The sequence below is a fragment of the Dromaius novaehollandiae genome, chromosome 5 (genome assembly GCF_036370855.1).
Source record: "Dromaius novaehollandiae isolate bDroNov1 chromosome 5, bDroNov1.hap1, whole genome shotgun sequence".
Taxonomy (NCBI): Eukaryota; Metazoa; Chordata; class Aves; order Casuariiformes; family Dromaiidae; genus Dromaius; species Dromaius novaehollandiae.
Genome location: NC_088102.1, coordinates 72,638,359 through 72,654,060, shown reverse-complemented (window position 1 = coordinate 72,654,060; position 15,702 = coordinate 72,638,359). Strand labels below are relative to the sequence as shown.

The following is a 15,702-nucleotide window of genomic DNA, read 5'->3' as shown; positions in this document are numbered from 1 at the left end:
TCTCGCCAGCAATGATCCTACTGTGTCCTCTTCTAAGTGAGAGCTGGCTCTCCTGCAGGGCAGAGACCCCTGCACACCACAGGGCTCTGCAGCATGAGGCTGTCCTCCAGGAACGCTCCAGCCCATCGCTGGCTCACATGGCTGATGGCGGTAAAATAAGTCACAAAATGACGTTGGAGCGTTTGCGCCCTGGAGCTGACTGGGACTCGCTGTGAAGAGCGGGACCTGCGGTGGTTGAGACACCGGTGCCTGGGTTGCAGCTCACCACGGCTGGGTGCTGTGGCAGCTTGGAGCATTGCAGGGTCAGGAAAGGTTGCGGCTGCAGTGATGCAAATCTGCATTTGTCCCACCGGGCTGGAAATGGCCTAGCGCGGGGTGAATAAACCCGAAGCTCTCGTGGCTTCTGCAAGACCTCAGCCACCCTGTCTTGATGGGGTCGTGCAGGAAACGGTGGAAGAGCCAGGACAGCGCCGCGCTAGCCTTGATCTGAGGCTTCGTGTGGTCTCTTCTGAAGCTGTGTTGGCCCTCGTGAGGACAGGGGAGGGTGCACGGGGGGAGCAGCGCTGCAGCCCACCCCCCAGCGCTGGGGGGAAAGACTGCTGGAGAGCTGCGGTCCAGCCTTCTGCCCAGAGCAGGAGCATCCCAGCACCAGATGAGGGAAGCCAGGGCTTCACCTGGCCGAGGCTCAGATGCCACCACCATGGAGACTGTGTCTCTCTGTTGTCTTTGCCTCTGTCAAAACACTGGAGATAAGGAGAGCTGGCACTTCCCAGGGCGTTGCCCCAAATTGCCCCAAATACCAGTGGGGCCACCAGCAGCCATGGTGGGGGAATCACAAGCGGCTTGCTGATGGCTATTGAATAATTGCAAGCCACTGAAGTGGGCCGGGGCAGGGTCCATGCGGGAAAGTGATACTGTAAGGCTACCCGGGCAGCCGCCAGAGCTTGATTTGGTGTCTGTCGGTACCCGCGGCGCAAGAACAGGCGGCTCAATTTCAGGGATGTGATCGCCCGGAACCGAGGGAGAAACCTAATAGTTGGTGGCCGCTCGGGTGTCGCCTCCCCGCAAAGACAAGGTGGGAGGGGATGCACAACAGAGGCAGGGCGGGGTGGATGTACTACCGGCAAGTTGGGGTGCACAGCTGGCAGGAGGGTCTCGCACCTGGCGGAACGGGGTCCTCGGGGGCCCGCGGCGCTGGCGGGAAGCACGAGGGGCGGACGCGTCCCCCGGCCGGGCCTGGCCGCCCCCCCGCGCTGGCGGCGGGCGGGGCCGCCCCGGAAGGGCCCCGCAGGCAGCTCGGCCGCCCCCGGCGGCGCCATGCTGGGGCCCGGCGGCGCGGCGGCGGCGCGCGGGTACCTGAGCGGCGGCAGCGAGCGGCGGTGCCGGGCGCAGCTGGCGGCGGCGGCGGCGGCGGCGGGGCGCGGGGCGGCGGCGGCGGCGGCGGCGGTGCTTGTGCCGCTGTGCGCCGTGCGCGGCCGCCCCGCGCTGCTCTTCACGCTGCGCTCCCGCGCCCTGGGCGGCGCCCACAGCGGCGACGTGAGGTAGCGCCGGGGCCCGCGGCGGCGCGGGGCGGCGGGGGGCGGCGGGGCGCTCACGGGCGCGCCTGGGCTCTTGCAGCTTCCCCGGCGGCAAGCGCGACCCGGCGGACGGCGACGCGGTGGCCACGGCGCTGCGGGAGACGCGGGAGGAGCTGGGCCTGGCCCTGGACCCCGAGCGCGTCTGGGGCCTCCTGCGGGCCGTACCCGACCGGGTAGCGGCGGCGGAGCCCAGGGGACAGGGACGCAGGGGGCTGGGCCCGGGGCGACAGGGGCACAGGCGGGGGGGCCTGGGGACAAGGTGACAGGGACACCACGGGCACAGGGTGTCTGGGGACACGGTGACAAGGACAAGGGGCACAGGGGTGTCTGTGTGACAGGGACATAGGCGGGGTGTCGGGGGACAAGGCAATAGGGACACAGGGTGTCTGGGGACAGGGACACCATGGATACAGGTTGTCTGTGGATGGAGTGACAAGGACATGGGGCACAGGGGTGTCTGGATGACAAGGACAAAGGTGGGGGTCTGGGGACAAGGAGACAGGGACATGGGGTGTCTGTGGCTGGGGTGACAAGGACATGGGGTGCAGGGGTGTCTGGGTGACAGGGACACAGGCGGGTGGGTCGGGGACATGGGGTAGCAGGGACACGGGGTGTCTAGGGATAGGGTGACAGGGACACAAGGTGTCTGGGGACAAGGTGACAGGGACACCATGGACACGGGGTGTCTGGGGACAAGGTGACAGGGACACAGGGTGTCTGTGGCTGGGGTGACAAGAACATGGGGCGCAGGTGTGTCTGGGTGACAAGGACACAGGTGGAGGGGTCTGGGGACATGGGGTAGCAGGGACATGGGGTGCCTGGGGGTGGGGTGGCAGGGACACAGTTATATGGGCAGCCTGGGGACAGGGCAACAGGGGCACCAGGGACATGGGGTATCTGGGGACAGGGCAACAGGGGCATGAGAGACTGGGGACTAAGGAACAGGGGACATGGGACTCAGGGGTGTCTGGGTTTGGGGTGGCAGGGACATGGGGTATCTGGGGACAGGGCAACAGGGGCATGAGAGACTGGGGACTGAGGAACAGGGGACATGGGACTCAGGGGTGTCTGGGTTTGGGGTGGCAGGGACATGGGGCACCGTGTGCGGACAGAGGATGGGGTGTCTGGGGGGCAGGGTGTTGGGTGGCAAGGGACATGGCTGATGGGTGTCGAGGGGTGGGGTGCGGGCGACAGGGACATGGGTGTTTGGGGATGAAGTTAGGATGATGGGGACGTAGGGTGGGAGATGGGGGTGTTGGGGACTAGGGTGCAGGATTACAGGGACAGGGGCCTGGGGTACTGGGGACATGGCGCTGGTACCAGACGGGTGTGGGAGGGCCCCTGGCCGGCAGGGTGGCATCTCAGGGAGGGGGTTTGGCACTGGCATCATTGCTGCTGTCCGGTTGCACTTCCTTCCAGCGGGGAATGATGGTGGCTCCCGTCCTTGCGAACCTGGGGCCGTTGGAGGACCTGACTCTTATGCCCAACCCCCAGGAGGTGGGTGATGCCCCAGTGGCCCTTGTCCCACGTGACTCTGCTCGCTTAGGGCTTGCCTTGGTGCTGGCCAGGCATGCACGTGCCGCCTGCTGAAGGGCACTTCTGCTCTCCCAGTCCCCCCGCCCCACTGGCCACCCCAGCACCAAGCAGCTTTCCAGCCAGCTCCTCGTCAGCCTCCCTGAAACCCAGAAACGGCAGTGGGATGAGGGACCTCCCCCATTTCTGAGCTCTCTCCTGGGAAAGCTGTTTTGGATCCCTTCCCAGCCCCTGGTAGCCACATACCCAGACTTGCCAGCTGGCCTGCGTGGGGTCTGCTGCAAGGAGGTGACCCTGGGCAAGGCAGCACAACTGTCTCCTACGTGTCTCTGTGCCCAGGTTGAGGAGGTCTTCACCGTCCCCGTGGCTCACCTGCTGCAGACGGAGAACCAGGGCTACACCCACTTCCGCTCCAAGGGCCGCTACAGCTACACACTGCCTGTCTTCCTCAATGGGCCTTACAAGGTGTGGGGGCTCACGGCCATCATCACTGAGCTGACGCTGGAGCTGCTGGCGCCTGACCTCTACCACAGGAAGACACGGGTGACTGGTGACCGCTGAGCCCCCTGCCACCCTGCTCCTCTGTTAGCAGGGAGGGCTCAGTCCTGAGTCGGGAGGCAGAGGGAGGGGATACGGCAGGCTACTGGGGTGGATGGTGGGCTTTGCAAAGTGCTCGCAGGCCTGGGATGTGGGCCAGTGGTGGCTGATGCAGAGCCTGTACAGACGGACTTTTCTGAGGGGCTCGTCTGTGCTGCTGTTTTATTCCTCCGGGGCCTTTGGGCACCTCTAGGACACGCTCGCTGCATGCTCCTGATTAGCAGGAGGCTGCTGCTGGGAAACCAGGGCAGCCCAGGAGCCGGCTCCACTGTCTCCCATCCATGGTGCTGCCAGCCCTTTGCCACGGGGCTCCAGCAGGCCTGTGCCCATGGTTGATGTCACACCTTGTGATTTAGCAAAGTAAAGTACAATGTTTTAAACCGCTTGTGTCACAGCCTCCAAATCTTGAAGCGGGGGGGGGGGGGGGGCCCTTCTGTGCCAGCACCGCAGGGGAGCAGTGAGCTCAGCTCTCAGACCAAGGTGGAGGGGTGTCTCTCCCATCATTAGCAACGTCAGCAGGAGAAGCCCCAAGCAGTTATGGAGGCCCTGGAGGATGACAGTGCTCAGCTTCCACCAGTACTCCTCTCAGCAAACATGGGAGCAGCTGACTTTTTAAAAGTCTGTAGGAAGGCACTGAGCCACAGAGCAGTGACTGCTGGTCTAGGCACCTTGGTGGGACCTACCTGGGACCAGAATCAGTATGCACCAGCTAAATACGGGGAAGAAGCAAAGGAGTTGGGCGTAGAGGAAGGCTGTGACCAAGTCGTTTAATAAAACGATGTGTGAAAGACACCTCCTTTTTAAAGAAAAACCCAGCTTTAAGCTGCTTTGGAAAAGCTTTAGCAACATTTCACTTGTTTCTTCCAAAAGGGAGCTTCCCTCATAAGATATTAAGTAGTCAAACAGCTGGAAACAAGAGAAGCATGGAGAGCCAACTGCACGGCCAGCAGCAGCTCCAGCTCCCTCATGGCAACCTGCTGCCAACACCAGCATGAGGCAGATGGGCAGGAGCACCTCCAAGGCCTTAGGGCAGCACTGCCGCTCACTTGGGCCAGGCAGAGGAAGGCTGGAGTGAGCGCTGGAGCCATTAGGCAGCACTTGGGGATGGCAGCGCGTGAGCCATGATAAAAGCAACAGAGCCAAACTTTGCAGGAGCAACAGCTGCTCCAGTGGGGGCTACAGCCATGACTTACGGCTTGGGAGTTTCAGGATGAGCTTTAGGATAAACTTCTTCCCCAGGAGGGGGCTGTGCAGCTCTGGGACCAGGCACAGAGAGCCCGGATTTCCATGGAGAGCCTGGGGGGGTTTCCAAACGTGGTAAAGCCACGGCCACCCTGATCCAGTGCTGGGGTGGTCCTACTCCGAGGGGAGGCTGGACCAAGAGCCCTCTGGCAGTCCCTTCCCACCAAAGCTGCTATGATTTTTACAACTGCAGCCTCTATTTGCACAAAGAAAAGAGCCTGTGAGCACAGCAGTGTTTATTGAGGAACCCACCAGCAAGGGAGTAGAGTCCCACTACCCCACGAGCGGCTGCAGGGAGCCACTCACACACGACAAATGCTCACTAGCAGGAAAAAGCAGGGCCACGGGTGTCAGTGGTCCTGTCTGCCTGCAGGCAGGGGTCCTCCAGAGGGAACGCAGCCTGCACTGCTCCCAGTCTATGCCACTTTGTCCTTAGGCTGATGCCACCCGAGCTTTGGCCTCCTCGTAGCGTCGCATCCTCTCCTCCAGCTCTGGGCGGAAGTGACGGATGAGGCCCTGTATAGAGCAAATGAGCGGATGGAGTCAGCCAGGCAGGATAACACTGCTGTCCCCCAACATCCTGCTCCTGGGGCTAGCCCCAGCCCAAATCCCTTACCTGCACGGGCCAGGCAGCCCCATCACCCAGCGCACAGATGGTATGGCCCTCAATCTGCTTGCTGATCTCCCACAGCGCGTCGATCTCTGCTACCTGCGCATTACCCTGCACGAACCGTGCCATGACTTTGTTCATCCAGTCGACGCCTGCGGAAAGAGAAAAGCTGCGATAACCCTGCAGCGCGGCTGCTGCCCTGTGGCCTCACCACCCGGCACGGCCCCGTGCTCACCTTCTCGGCACGGGGTGCACTGCCCGCAGCTCTCGTGCTTGTAAAACTCGATGAGGCGGGCGATAGCTTTAACAACGTCAGTCTAGGGGAGGAAGGAGCAGATGCTGAGTGCCTTTCCTGGCCCTGCCGGGGCACGTGGGGGACCAGGGAGGGAAACTGTCCCTTACCGATTTGTCCATGACAATCACAGCAGCTGTGCCAAGCCCACTCTGCGCCTGCACCAGAGCATCGAAGTCCATCAGCACAGTCTCACATACCGATTTGGGGAGGAGCGGCGTGGAGGAGCCTCCCGGGATCACAGCCAGCAGGTTGTCCCAACCCCCGCGGACACCCCCTGGCAGAGAAGGGGACGAGCTGAGGACAGCTGAGAGCCAGCCCTGTGCCCCTCTGCAGGCTAGCCCATTGCACCTCACCTGCGTGCTTCTCAATGAGCTCCTTCAGGGGCACTGACATCTCCTCTTCCACCGTACACGGGTTGTTGACGTGGCCGGAGATATTGAACAGCTTCGTGCCGGAGTTACGTTCACGCCCGAAGCTAGCAAACCAGGCCCCTCCCCGCCGGCAGATGGTGGGGGACACTGCCACAGTCTCCACGTTGGCCACCGTGGTGGGACACCCAAACACACCTGGAAGCAGGAGAAGCTCACAAAGGCTGCATCTGCTCAGAGTGCGTCAGTCACTTTGTTCCTGCAACAGCAGAGCCTCAAGCTGCAAGACAGCTGCCCAAGGACAACCATTTTTGGCCATGGTCACGGTCATTTCCTCCAGCCCCTTTTCTCTCAACTGGCACCATTTGCCTAGGAATAGGTTCAAGCTGCTGAGAGCAGCAGGAGGCCTCCGTTGTGGCATGTGAGCAAGGAGAAACAGCCCACACTCGCTAGCTCTCAGGGCAGAAGTAGGGGAATGGGGCTGGGAACATACCCACATCTGCAGGGAACGGTGGCTTCAGGCGCGGCTTGCCCTGCTTGCCCTCGATGGATTCGATCAGGGCCGTCTCCTCCCCGCAGATGTAGGCCCCAGCGCCCCGTACCACAAACACGTCGAAAGCATAGCCCGAGCCGCAGGCGTCCTGCCCCAGCAGCCCGGCCTCGTAGGCCTCTCTGATGGCCACCTGCAGATGGGATGGTCAGCGAGGCACTCTCCCCACCGCCCCACCGCCCGCGTCTCGTCGCTCACCTGCAGGTTGGAGGCTTCGTTATAGAACTCCCCGCGGATGTAGATATAGGCGGCGCGGGCCCCCATGGCTCGCCCCGCCACAAGGCAACCCTCCACCAGCTTGTGTGGGTCGTGCCGCATGATCTCGCGGTCCTTGCACGTGCCCGGCTCCCCCTCGTCCGCGTTCACGACTAGGTACTTTGGCCTGCAAGCGAGAACCCATCACGCACCCCTCTCCTTGTTGGCACCCCACAGGCCTCGGCCCCTTCCCCGCCGGGACGGGGCAGCCTGGCCCAGCCTCACCTGCCATCGGGGGGCTTGTTCATGAAGCTCCACTTGAGGCCGGTGGGGAAGCCGGCCCCGCCGCGGCCCCGCAGCCCTGACGTCTTGATCTCGTTGAGGATCCAGTCCACCCCCTTGAGCAGGATCTCCTTGGTCTTGTACCAGTCGCCGCGGCTCAGGGCACCCTGCAGCCTGCGGGCACAGCACAGCAGCCCGTCGCACGGCGGCGCCCCGGGCCACCCCCGCGGGCCGCCCCCCCTCCCCCCGGCGCTCACCTCCAGTCGTGCCGCCCGTAGAGGTTGGTGAAGATCCGGTCCTCGTCCCGCAGCGACCCGAACTGCGTCTTCTTGGGCGCCGTCTGCCGGGAGACACGGCCTCAGCACCGGCCTCAGCACCAGCACCAGCACCGGCCCCGCTCCCCCCGGCCCCCGGCCCCCCTCACCGAGAAGGTGGCGGCGGCGGCGGCGGGGAGGCGCCGCAGCGCCAGCAGCTGCCGGGCGGCCATGGCGGCGCGCGCTCCGCCCGTCACCTTCAGCCGCCCCTTCGCGTCACCAGCCGGACGGCGCCGCCGTGACGTCCGCGGCGCTGCCGTGACGTCACCGCCGCCGCGCGCGCGCGCGCGCGCGCGCGTTGGAGTGGGGGGGGGCGAAGCGGCGGCGCGGCCCAGGCCCGCGTCCGTCCCTGCGCCCTGCCGTCGGGGCAGCGCCGCCTCTGTGCGTCCCGCCGGGGCAGCGCTGTCCCCGGGCTGGGCCGACGTCCATCCCCACAACCCTCCCGTCGGGGCAGCGCTGCCTCCGTCCATCCCCACAACCCTCCCGTTGGGGCAGCGCTGCCCCCAGGCTGGGCCCATGTCTGTCCCTGTCATGTCCCCATCAGGGCGGCTCTGTCCCCGCAACCCACCCGTCGCGGCAGCGCTGCCCACCTCACCTCCCCCCCCGCCTCGTGCCGTCGGTGCTCCAGTTTCGGGCCGCCTGGGATCGTGTCACCCGGTGTCACTGTTGCAGCCGGTGCAGACGGCTCCCTCCGGGTCGTGTGTCCACCCTGGCAGATCTGGTTTCCCCCGCCGCTGCAATCTCACTCCTGGGAATGGGGGAATCGGATTCGGGGCGGGCAGCGGCAGAGGTCTGGGCTGGTGTCGCGCCACACGGCAGTGGGGAGCGGAGGGCCAGCGAAGGGGGTGGCTGGGGAGAAGGGGCGCGTGGCAGGCTGCACCGGCTGAGGCATGTTCTTCTTCTTCCAGAGGCCGCGGCAGCCGAGCGCCGAAAGCTCGGCCGCTCGCGCGGTGCTGCCCGCCTCCCGCCGGTGCAAGGATGGGGGGCATGGCGCTGGCAAGAGGGGTGGCTGCGGCCTCCGCCAGGCCCCACGGCCCGGGGGGCAGCAGATAGGCCCCCGCACAGCTGCCAGCGCCAAGCGCCGCAGCGGGTCGCCTGGCGAGTGCAGCCCATTTCCCGAGGATCATCCTTCGGCCGCTGAGGACGCGGGGCCCGAGGTGCCCTCCGCCCCCGGGCAGGTAACCCATGTTGGGGTGAGCGGCCTGGGTTATGGGCCAGGGGAGGCGTGGGGACGCCCAGCTGGGGAAAAAGAGCAGCATGGCAGGGATGGAGGGCAAAGCCAAGTGAGCAGGGGGTGCAGTGCTGAATAGCGAGCCCCCCCCCCCCCATTTTGGGGGCTGCCAGGTATGCCCCCATGCGCCAGCATCGCTTGCAGGGCGCCGGGCTCCCCGATCACATCTGGTGGGGCATCGCCTCCACGCTTGCCATGGCGTGGGCCTGCTCGCGGGGGCGGTGCGATGAGGCAGCAAGGGAGAGATTTTGCCGCCATCGCTGTCATGGGAGATCAGGGCTGCGTGCCGATGGGGGGGAGGTGGAGGGGGCTGGGGCACACCGGCCGCCCTGGGGGCCAAGACCGCCCCTGCGGGCAGGGGGCTGGGCAGGAGGGGAACAGCTGGGTGGCTCCCCACATCTGGAGCGGCATGGCCGAGCAGGGAATAATCCTGGGGATTATGTGTGTGTGTGTGAGCGCGCGCGGGTGCGTGTCTCCCCCCCTCCCGCCTGCCCTGCATATCCAGAGATATTCAATAAAAACCTCAAATCCCCACGCAGCCACTGTTACTATAAAAAACCCAGTCCTGGCTTGTCCTGGCCAGAGTGCCAGCCCCAAGGACTGCGCCAGCCGGCCCCCCGGGGCTAGGCATGCCCTGTGGCGCGGGGGGAGCCGCCAGCCATGGGCAACTGCACCAAGACCCCTGAGAGGAGGCTATCCAAGGTAAGGCCTGGCCCAGCGCGTGGGGAGCATCCCCGCCATGCTCCGGCCTCATCCCACCCTCACCAGGGCTCCCGCGCTGGCCCCGGGGAGCCGACAGGCAGGATGAGACCGGGAGTGCTGGGGGGAAGTGCTGAGGTGCTGGCGGGAGGGTGGCGAGCCCTGCGCAGAGCCTGTAACGTGGGCGTTTCTTGCTGGTGTTGCTCTCAGCAGGAGTCCACGCAGGGTCAGAGGGCAGCCTGCCTTCCCTGGGCTGCCTTTAGCCCCCCAGGGCTGCCCCCTCAGCCCCCAGGGAGGCTCTGGCACCATGGGGCAGCCCTCCTTTCTGCTAACGGCCTGCCCTGCCTCCAGGATGGGAAGCAGCACTCCAGCTGCCCGGCCTCAGGCCCCCAAGACCCTGACGAGCTGGCAGAGGCCGCGCAGTCGCCTCCACTGCAGAACTACTCAGTGCTGCACGGGCTGGTGGGGCCAGCCTGCATCTTCCTCCGCCAGAGCATCGCCATCACCCAGCTGGTACACAGAGCACGGCCATGGCCCAGCCATGCCCCGGGTCCCCTTCACCCTCTGCCTGTCCTGCCCCTGCGCCCTCCCGCGTCTCCCTGTCTGTAGCTGAACCTGTCTTAATGGTGCCACCCCTTGGTCTTGCGACCGTGCCGTTTCTGGGTGCCACGTTGGGGTGCTGCTGTCTGTGCCACGCCAGCCCCTGTGCCCTGCGTTTGCTGCGCCAGCTCTTGTGCCCCCAGCTCCCCTCCTGTCCCCCAGCCCCGCAGCTGCAGGGTCCCAGAGGATTGCCTGCTGTGCCCCCGCAGCACCCGTTGCTCCTCTGCCCCGTGGCCCCACGGCAGCACGGTGGGGACTGTGCAGCTGGGGAGGGGAGCCATGGGGACAAGGGCTTGCAATAGGGCCCGTCCTTTTACTCTTCCTGCTTCTTCCCTAGGACCGAGAGCTGCGGCCGGAAGAGATCGAAGGTAAAGCATAGGGCAGTGCCCCATGGCTGACCCCATCCGAGCCCTTGCAGGGATGCACTGCCTTGCAAGAGCAGCCCACTGGGGTAACCCAGGCCCGGAGCTGGGGTAGCCCCAGCTGCTAAAAGGGTGGGAAGCGGGCACTCCCTCGTGGGCTGCTGTGGACCACGGGCTCGGTCCCAGCCCCCTGGGTTGGTGGGCATTCCCCACTGCCTGGGAGTGTGGGACTGTCCCTCCCATCCCTCGGAGTGGCTGGCAGAGCGCTGTGGAGGAGGGCAGCTCGGTGGAGGAGGGCAGCTCTGCGGGCCCCGCGGTACCAGAGGGAAGGGGCATACCACGGGGCAGAGCTGGGTGCTGTTCCCCCCGGCTGTGGGCGTGCGGTGGCCAGGGCTGTAATTGCGACTCTGCCCTGTGCCCAGAGCTGAAGCAGGCCTTCCGGGAGTTCGACAAGGACCATGACGGGTACATCAGCTACAAGGACCTGGGCGAGTGCATGCGGACCATGGGGTACATGCCCACCGAGATGGAGCTCATTGAGCTGTCGCAGCAGATCAGTACGTGCCAGGGGTGCATCTGGACCCTGGGGGGTGATCACCTTGCCCAGACCTTCCTCTCTGCCCTTTCTCTGGCAGGGGCACGTAGGGACCGTGGTGGGGTTGTTCTGTTCTTCCCCTATGCAGGAGCCTGGTCCTGGTGTGGACCACTCTCTTCCCTCCTTGGCAGCCAGACCTGCTTCTTGCGCTCTCCGTTGGGGGTCACACCCCATGGGGCAGGAGCTGGCCCTTGTGCTTCTGCTCCTGCTGATGCTTCCCTTCTCCTGCAGCGGGTGGCAAGGTGGATTTTGACGATTTTGTGGAGCTGATGGGCCCCAAGATGCTGGCAGAAACAGCGGACATGATCGGGATCAAGGAGCTGCGCGATGCCTTCCGTGAGGTGAGGGAAGGGCTCTGCATGGCTGGATGTGGGGGAGGTGGGTGCCATGGCAGGGAGCCTAATGGCCAGGGTGTTGGCATGGATGCTTTGGGTGGGCAGTGCGGGTGCTGAGGGAGACAGCAAGGTAGAGGGGGAAAGCTAGCAGTGTGCCAAAGGCAGCTGTGGCCTGTGGTGGCCCGTGGCCATCAGCACTTCCCTCGCAGTTCGACACCAATGGGGATGGGCAGATCAGCATTGCGGAGCTGCGGGAGGCTATGCGCAAACTCTTGGGGCAGCAACTCAACTACCGCGAGGTGGACGAGATCCTCAAGGACGTGGATCTCAATGGGGACGGCCTGGTGGACTTCGAAGGTATGGGACGGGCAGGGGGCAGGGGCCCAGCAGGGAGGCCTGGGAGGGAGCTGCGACGTGGGATTGTGGCCCTGGCTCGGGGAGGGTGGTTTGAGGGGCCATCAGGTGGGAGTGGGGCTTCTCCCAGTGCTGGAAAGGGAGGGGAGAGGTGGGCAGATATTGTCCCTGAGGCGTTGCTCTCTGCTGGCAGAGTTTGTGCGGATGATGTCGCGCTGAAGGCAGCGCGTGCCAACATGGGACAGGAGCCCTGCCATGCCTTACAAAGAGGAGAGGGCCGCAGAGGAGACTCCTAGCTCTGTCTGCAGCACGGGAGGACTCCTGGAGCACGGGCTGCATTGGGGCAATGCAACGCCCAAGCCCTAGGCAAGGCCCTCACTTCTTCAGCACTGGACTTGCTCAGCCTCATCCTTGGCCGCACGCCTGTCCTGCTGCCAAGCTCGAAACGCGGTGCAGCGTGCCTGGGTCCACACCAACCCCCCTTCAATGCGGACTCAGCAGGGCTTTGGCTGCTCTTGCCCTGATCTCTGTGCTGGACAGTTTACGCTGCATGGCTCTGATCTCTCTCCCTTTCTGAGTTCCCTGCTTTCCAACCCCTCTTGTCCTGTTTCCTACCCCTGCAGCTCCCCGCTTCCCACCCCAACTTTAACTTGGCTTGCTGTTCCCATAAACTCCTAGAAACATCTTCAGCCCCTACCCCACAGCTGTGGTCCAGCTCCAACCTACTGGATCCTTCCATCCCTGCCCACCAACCGTGCTGGCTCACCACGCCGTCCTGATTTTGACCCCTGTATCCAACTGTAATGCTGACCCCTAGCCCCTCAGTCTTGACCCTGCACTCTGACCCTACCTCCATGTCATGATTTAGGGCTAACTTCACAGCGTGACCTGGAGCCTGCCTCCTTCCAGTTGTCTGCACTAGTTATTGTGGTTTCTGCTCAGACCAGATGCACCTGTGTGTGGATCTACCCGAGACCCTTGTGTTCTGCTCTGTCCCGCCCTGTGTGGAAGAGGCACCCCTTGGCTTCCAGACCCGAGTTTGCGGCCAGCACAGGCCCTTGGAGATGCTGTCGTCTCACCCCCAGAGCAAGGGATGTTCTTCGGGTCTTAAGCCTCTTTGACGGGAAACCCTTGAGGAAAGAAATCAAGAATAAAACATTACTGTTTGAGTGAAGGTGGGAAGCTGGGCAAAGGCCGGCCACCAGCTGCTGGAAGGCAGGGGACCGAGCGGGGCTAGCTCAGAGTCAGGCTGAAGGCCTGTGGGGGGAGGTGAGCTGAGCTGTGAGCTGATCCCCTAGCGCTGCATACGCTTCTGGGTAGTTTTGTATCTCCTGAGCTGAGGGAATTCTGGCTCCTCTGCTTTCATTCTCGGGCTCCCCCGCTGGGGGCTTTTCAACCAAACCAATTTATTCATTTTTCACCCTTGCCCCTTTCGAAAACAGAAAACGGCGGCTGGGCGCTCCTGGCTGTACTCCTGCTGAACCGAAGTAGCAGCAGTTCAGCTTCCCGCGGCCGAGAGTCGCCGCAGCAGCCAGCTCCGGGTAGGCTCCTCGAAGGGAGCGGCCGCAGCAGGGGGCGGGCTGCCTGGAGGGGCGGCTGCCCCGCTCCGACACCGGGCCAAGGCCCCCGGTGTGTGTGGGGGGACGGGAGGCAGGTCCCCCCCTCAGGCCGCGGCCCCGGCGGTCGGGAGAAGGCCCGGCGCGGCCGCGCTCCTGCCGCCGGGCGGAGCCGACGCCACGGGTCTCCACGGTGACGGGGAGGGGAGGGGGGGCGGCGACGTGGTGACGCCAGAGGGGCGGCGCGCGCAGGCGGCGGCGGCGTCATCAGGGCGAGCGGCCACGCCGGGTGCGAGCGCGGCGCCCGCCGGGCCCTGCGCAGCGGAGCGGAGCGGAGCCGAGCCGGCGGCTGCGCCTGCGCCTGAGCCGCGCGGGATCGCGCTCAGGCGGCGCCCCCGCCGGGCCGCGCCGGGCCGGTGCTGCCTCCCGTGGCCTCGGAGACCCGCCCGCTCTTACCGGCGGCGAGCAGCCGGCCCGCGGCGCCGGGTCCCGGCGCGGCGCGGGGAGGGGAGGGGGGGAAGTCGCGGCCAATCACTGCGGAGGGGGTGAGCGGCGCCGCCCAATCGGCGTGAGGCGCCGCGCCGGCCGGCCAATCGGCGGCGCGCGCGCGGGGGCCGCCCACCAACCCGCGGCGCCGCCGGAGCCGCCGCCGCCGCCGCGCGCCAGGGAGCCGGGAGGGCGCGCGCCGGCGGGGATGTCCTACAAGCCCATCGCACCTGCCCCCGCCACCCCCGGAGCCGCCGGCACCAGCACGAGCAGCAGCGCCAGCCCCGCCCCGCCCGGGCCGGGGGCCCCACCCGCCGGTGAGAGCCCCGCCCGCCCCCTCCCCCCACCGGGAAGCCGCGGGGCAGCGGCCCCGCCGCGGCGGGGGGAGGGAGAGCGCACCGGGATGCCGCAGTCGCGCCCGGCGGGTGGGTGCGGGGGAGGGAGGCCGCGGCAGCCGGTTCGCCGGTAACCAGTCTTTTCTCTGCCCGCCCCCGCCAGCCACGAGTGTCCCGTCGCCGTCCGGATCCGTGCCTGGAGCCGCTGCCCCCTTCCGGCCCCTCTTCAATGACTTCGGCCCGCCGTCCATGGGCTACGTGCAGGTGAGCGCCGGGGCCGGGGCGGCCCTGCCAGCGCCGCCGCGCCGCCCTCACCCCTCTGCCTCCGTCCCTCGCAGGCTATGAAGCCGCCGGGCTCGCAGGGCTCCCAGAGCACCTACACGGATCTGCTCTCTGTCATCGAGGAGATGGGCAAGGAGATCCGGCCCACCTACGCGGGCAGCAAGAGCGCCATGGAACGGCTGAAACGGGGTACGGGCCGCTCGGCTTTTGGGGCCGAGAGGGGCAGCTGGCAGGGGTGCGGGCAGCAGGGGGCCGCCGGCGCGGAGGGGAAAGCAGTCCCCCGCGCTTGCGAAGCCCGCTGAGCCTGTGGCAGACCCGAGCTGCTTGCCGCTCGGGGCGTCCGAAAGGCTGTTATCTTCCGAGTGCAAATGCAGCGTCATGTTGTTGCCGGGCCAGGCGCATTGGCGGTGCCGTCCTGCTGGCATGTGTCCCTTGGCATTGGAGACGGGAGCTAATTAGCTGTTCTCCTCTTGTGGTTCGCTCCCTTCCCCTCCGCTGAGTGGGCTGGAGGGGACAGAGGGGATGTTTTGTCTCAAGTCGAAAGCCCGAGCCAACGGTCTGCTGCTGTGACAGCAGCAGGAGTCCCTCCATCCCGCCCAGGGTTGGAGAGGAAGGGGTATAGCCCAGCTCTGCTTACCCCACCGGGTCCTGCTACCCCTGTGTTGAACGTCTTGGGAGGGGGGAGACGTGCAGAGCAGGAGCCCCCCCGGGTGGACTGACCCTTCGTTATGGGCTCGGCTGATGTGTGGTGTCCTTCGTGCTTCTCCCCGTAGGCATCATCCACGCTCGGGCACTGGTGAGGGAGTGCCTGGCGGAGACAGAGCGCAACGCACGCACGTAACGGCCACTCTTTATGGACCTTTCTATCCGCGAGCATCCAAGACCTGGAGGTCACCCACCCCTGTGAACCTTGCCACCAATCAGTGTCTTGAGAGCCTGGTTCTCCCTTTGCCCCGTACAGACCTTTTTACCTGACGGCCACCTCATCCTTGGCAGCTGCCTGCTGCCAGGCGGCGCTGGGAGGCCGGCCTTTTGCTGCGTGCTGCGAGCACCTCCAAGGCTTTTCTTCTCTCTTTATAAATGCTTGTTTTTATAAATAAAGGAAATTGTCGGGATTCTGATCTGCCTTCAGCCCTCGTGCTTTGTCTCCTCTGCTCTGGGCAAGGTGGCACTAGCTGCTCCCCCAGTTCAGCCTGGAAGCGGTGGAGGAGCTGGCACAGCTTGAATCTCGTGTCTGGGGTCGGGAGAGCCTCTTCTCCTGGAGCCCGGGCCTGTGCTTTGGGAGGAGACGAGCAGCGTGTGTG

General features: G+C 65.5%; 4 protein-coding genes across 7 annotated transcripts; 3 read left to right on the top strand and 1 right to left on the bottom strand.

Moving 5' to 3' along the window:
- Window positions 1–1,107: 1,107 nt before the first annotated feature.
- On the top strand, window positions 1,108–4,087 carry NUDT8 (nudix hydrolase 8). Its single transcript, XM_064513346.1, has 4 exons — window positions 1,108–1,541; window positions 1,618–1,750; window positions 2,997–3,074; window positions 3,450–4,087. The coding sequence occupies exons 1-4, from the start codon at window positions 1,318–1,320 to the stop codon at window positions 3,669–3,671; spliced, it is 657 nt and encodes a 218-aa protein (XP_064369416.1). The 5' UTR covers window positions 1,108–1,317; the 3' UTR covers window positions 3,672–4,087.
- A 1,083-nt stretch (window positions 4,088–5,170) lies between these two features.
- Window positions 5,171–7,829, bottom strand: NDUFV1 (NADH:ubiquinone oxidoreductase core subunit V1). The gene is made up of 10 exons (XM_064513340.1): window positions 7,674–7,829; window positions 7,507–7,589; window positions 7,253–7,423; window positions 6,971–7,154; window positions 6,716–6,905; window positions 6,208–6,420; window positions 5,962–6,128; window positions 5,795–5,876; window positions 5,566–5,711; window positions 5,171–5,465 (listed from the first exon to the last, which is right to left on the bottom strand). Exons 1-10 carry the CDS (start codon window positions 7,734–7,736, stop codon window positions 5,382–5,384), a joined length of 1,383 nt encoding a protein of 460 aa, XP_064369410.1. The 5' UTR covers window positions 7,737–7,829; the 3' UTR covers window positions 5,171–5,381.
- Window positions 7,830–7,852: 23 nt separating this feature from the next.
- CABP2 (calcium binding protein 2) lies at window positions 7,853–12,913 on the top strand. 4 transcript variants are annotated; one of them, XM_064513342.1, is made up of 7 exons: window positions 7,853–8,741; window positions 9,845–10,006; window positions 10,431–10,461; window positions 10,878–11,012; window positions 11,282–11,391; window positions 11,595–11,742; window positions 11,933–12,913. In XM_064513342.1, exons 1-7 carry the CDS (start codon window positions 8,454–8,456, stop codon window positions 11,956–11,958), a joined length of 900 nt encoding a protein of 299 aa, XP_064369412.1. In that variant the 5' UTR covers window positions 7,853–8,453; the 3' UTR covers window positions 11,959–12,913. The 4 variants fall into 4 exon arrangements, with proteins under 4 accessions (XP_064369412.1, XP_064369411.1, XP_064369413.1 ...); XM_064513341.1 differs by having other exon boundaries at window positions 11,581–11,742; XM_064513343.1 differs by lacking the exon at window positions 7,853–8,741 and adding an exon at window positions 9,255–9,496 and having other exon boundaries at window positions 11,581–11,742.
- A 610-nt stretch (window positions 12,914–13,523) lies between these two features.
- Window positions 13,524–15,519, top strand: CDK2AP2 (cyclin dependent kinase 2 associated protein 2). Its single transcript, XM_064513339.1, has 4 exons — window positions 13,524–14,098; window positions 14,280–14,380; window positions 14,455–14,587; window positions 15,172–15,519. Exons 1-4 carry the CDS (start codon window positions 13,990–13,992, stop codon window positions 15,237–15,239), a joined length of 411 nt encoding a protein of 136 aa, XP_064369409.1. The 5' UTR covers window positions 13,524–13,989; the 3' UTR covers window positions 15,240–15,519.
- Window positions 15,520–15,702: the final 183 nt, after the last annotated feature.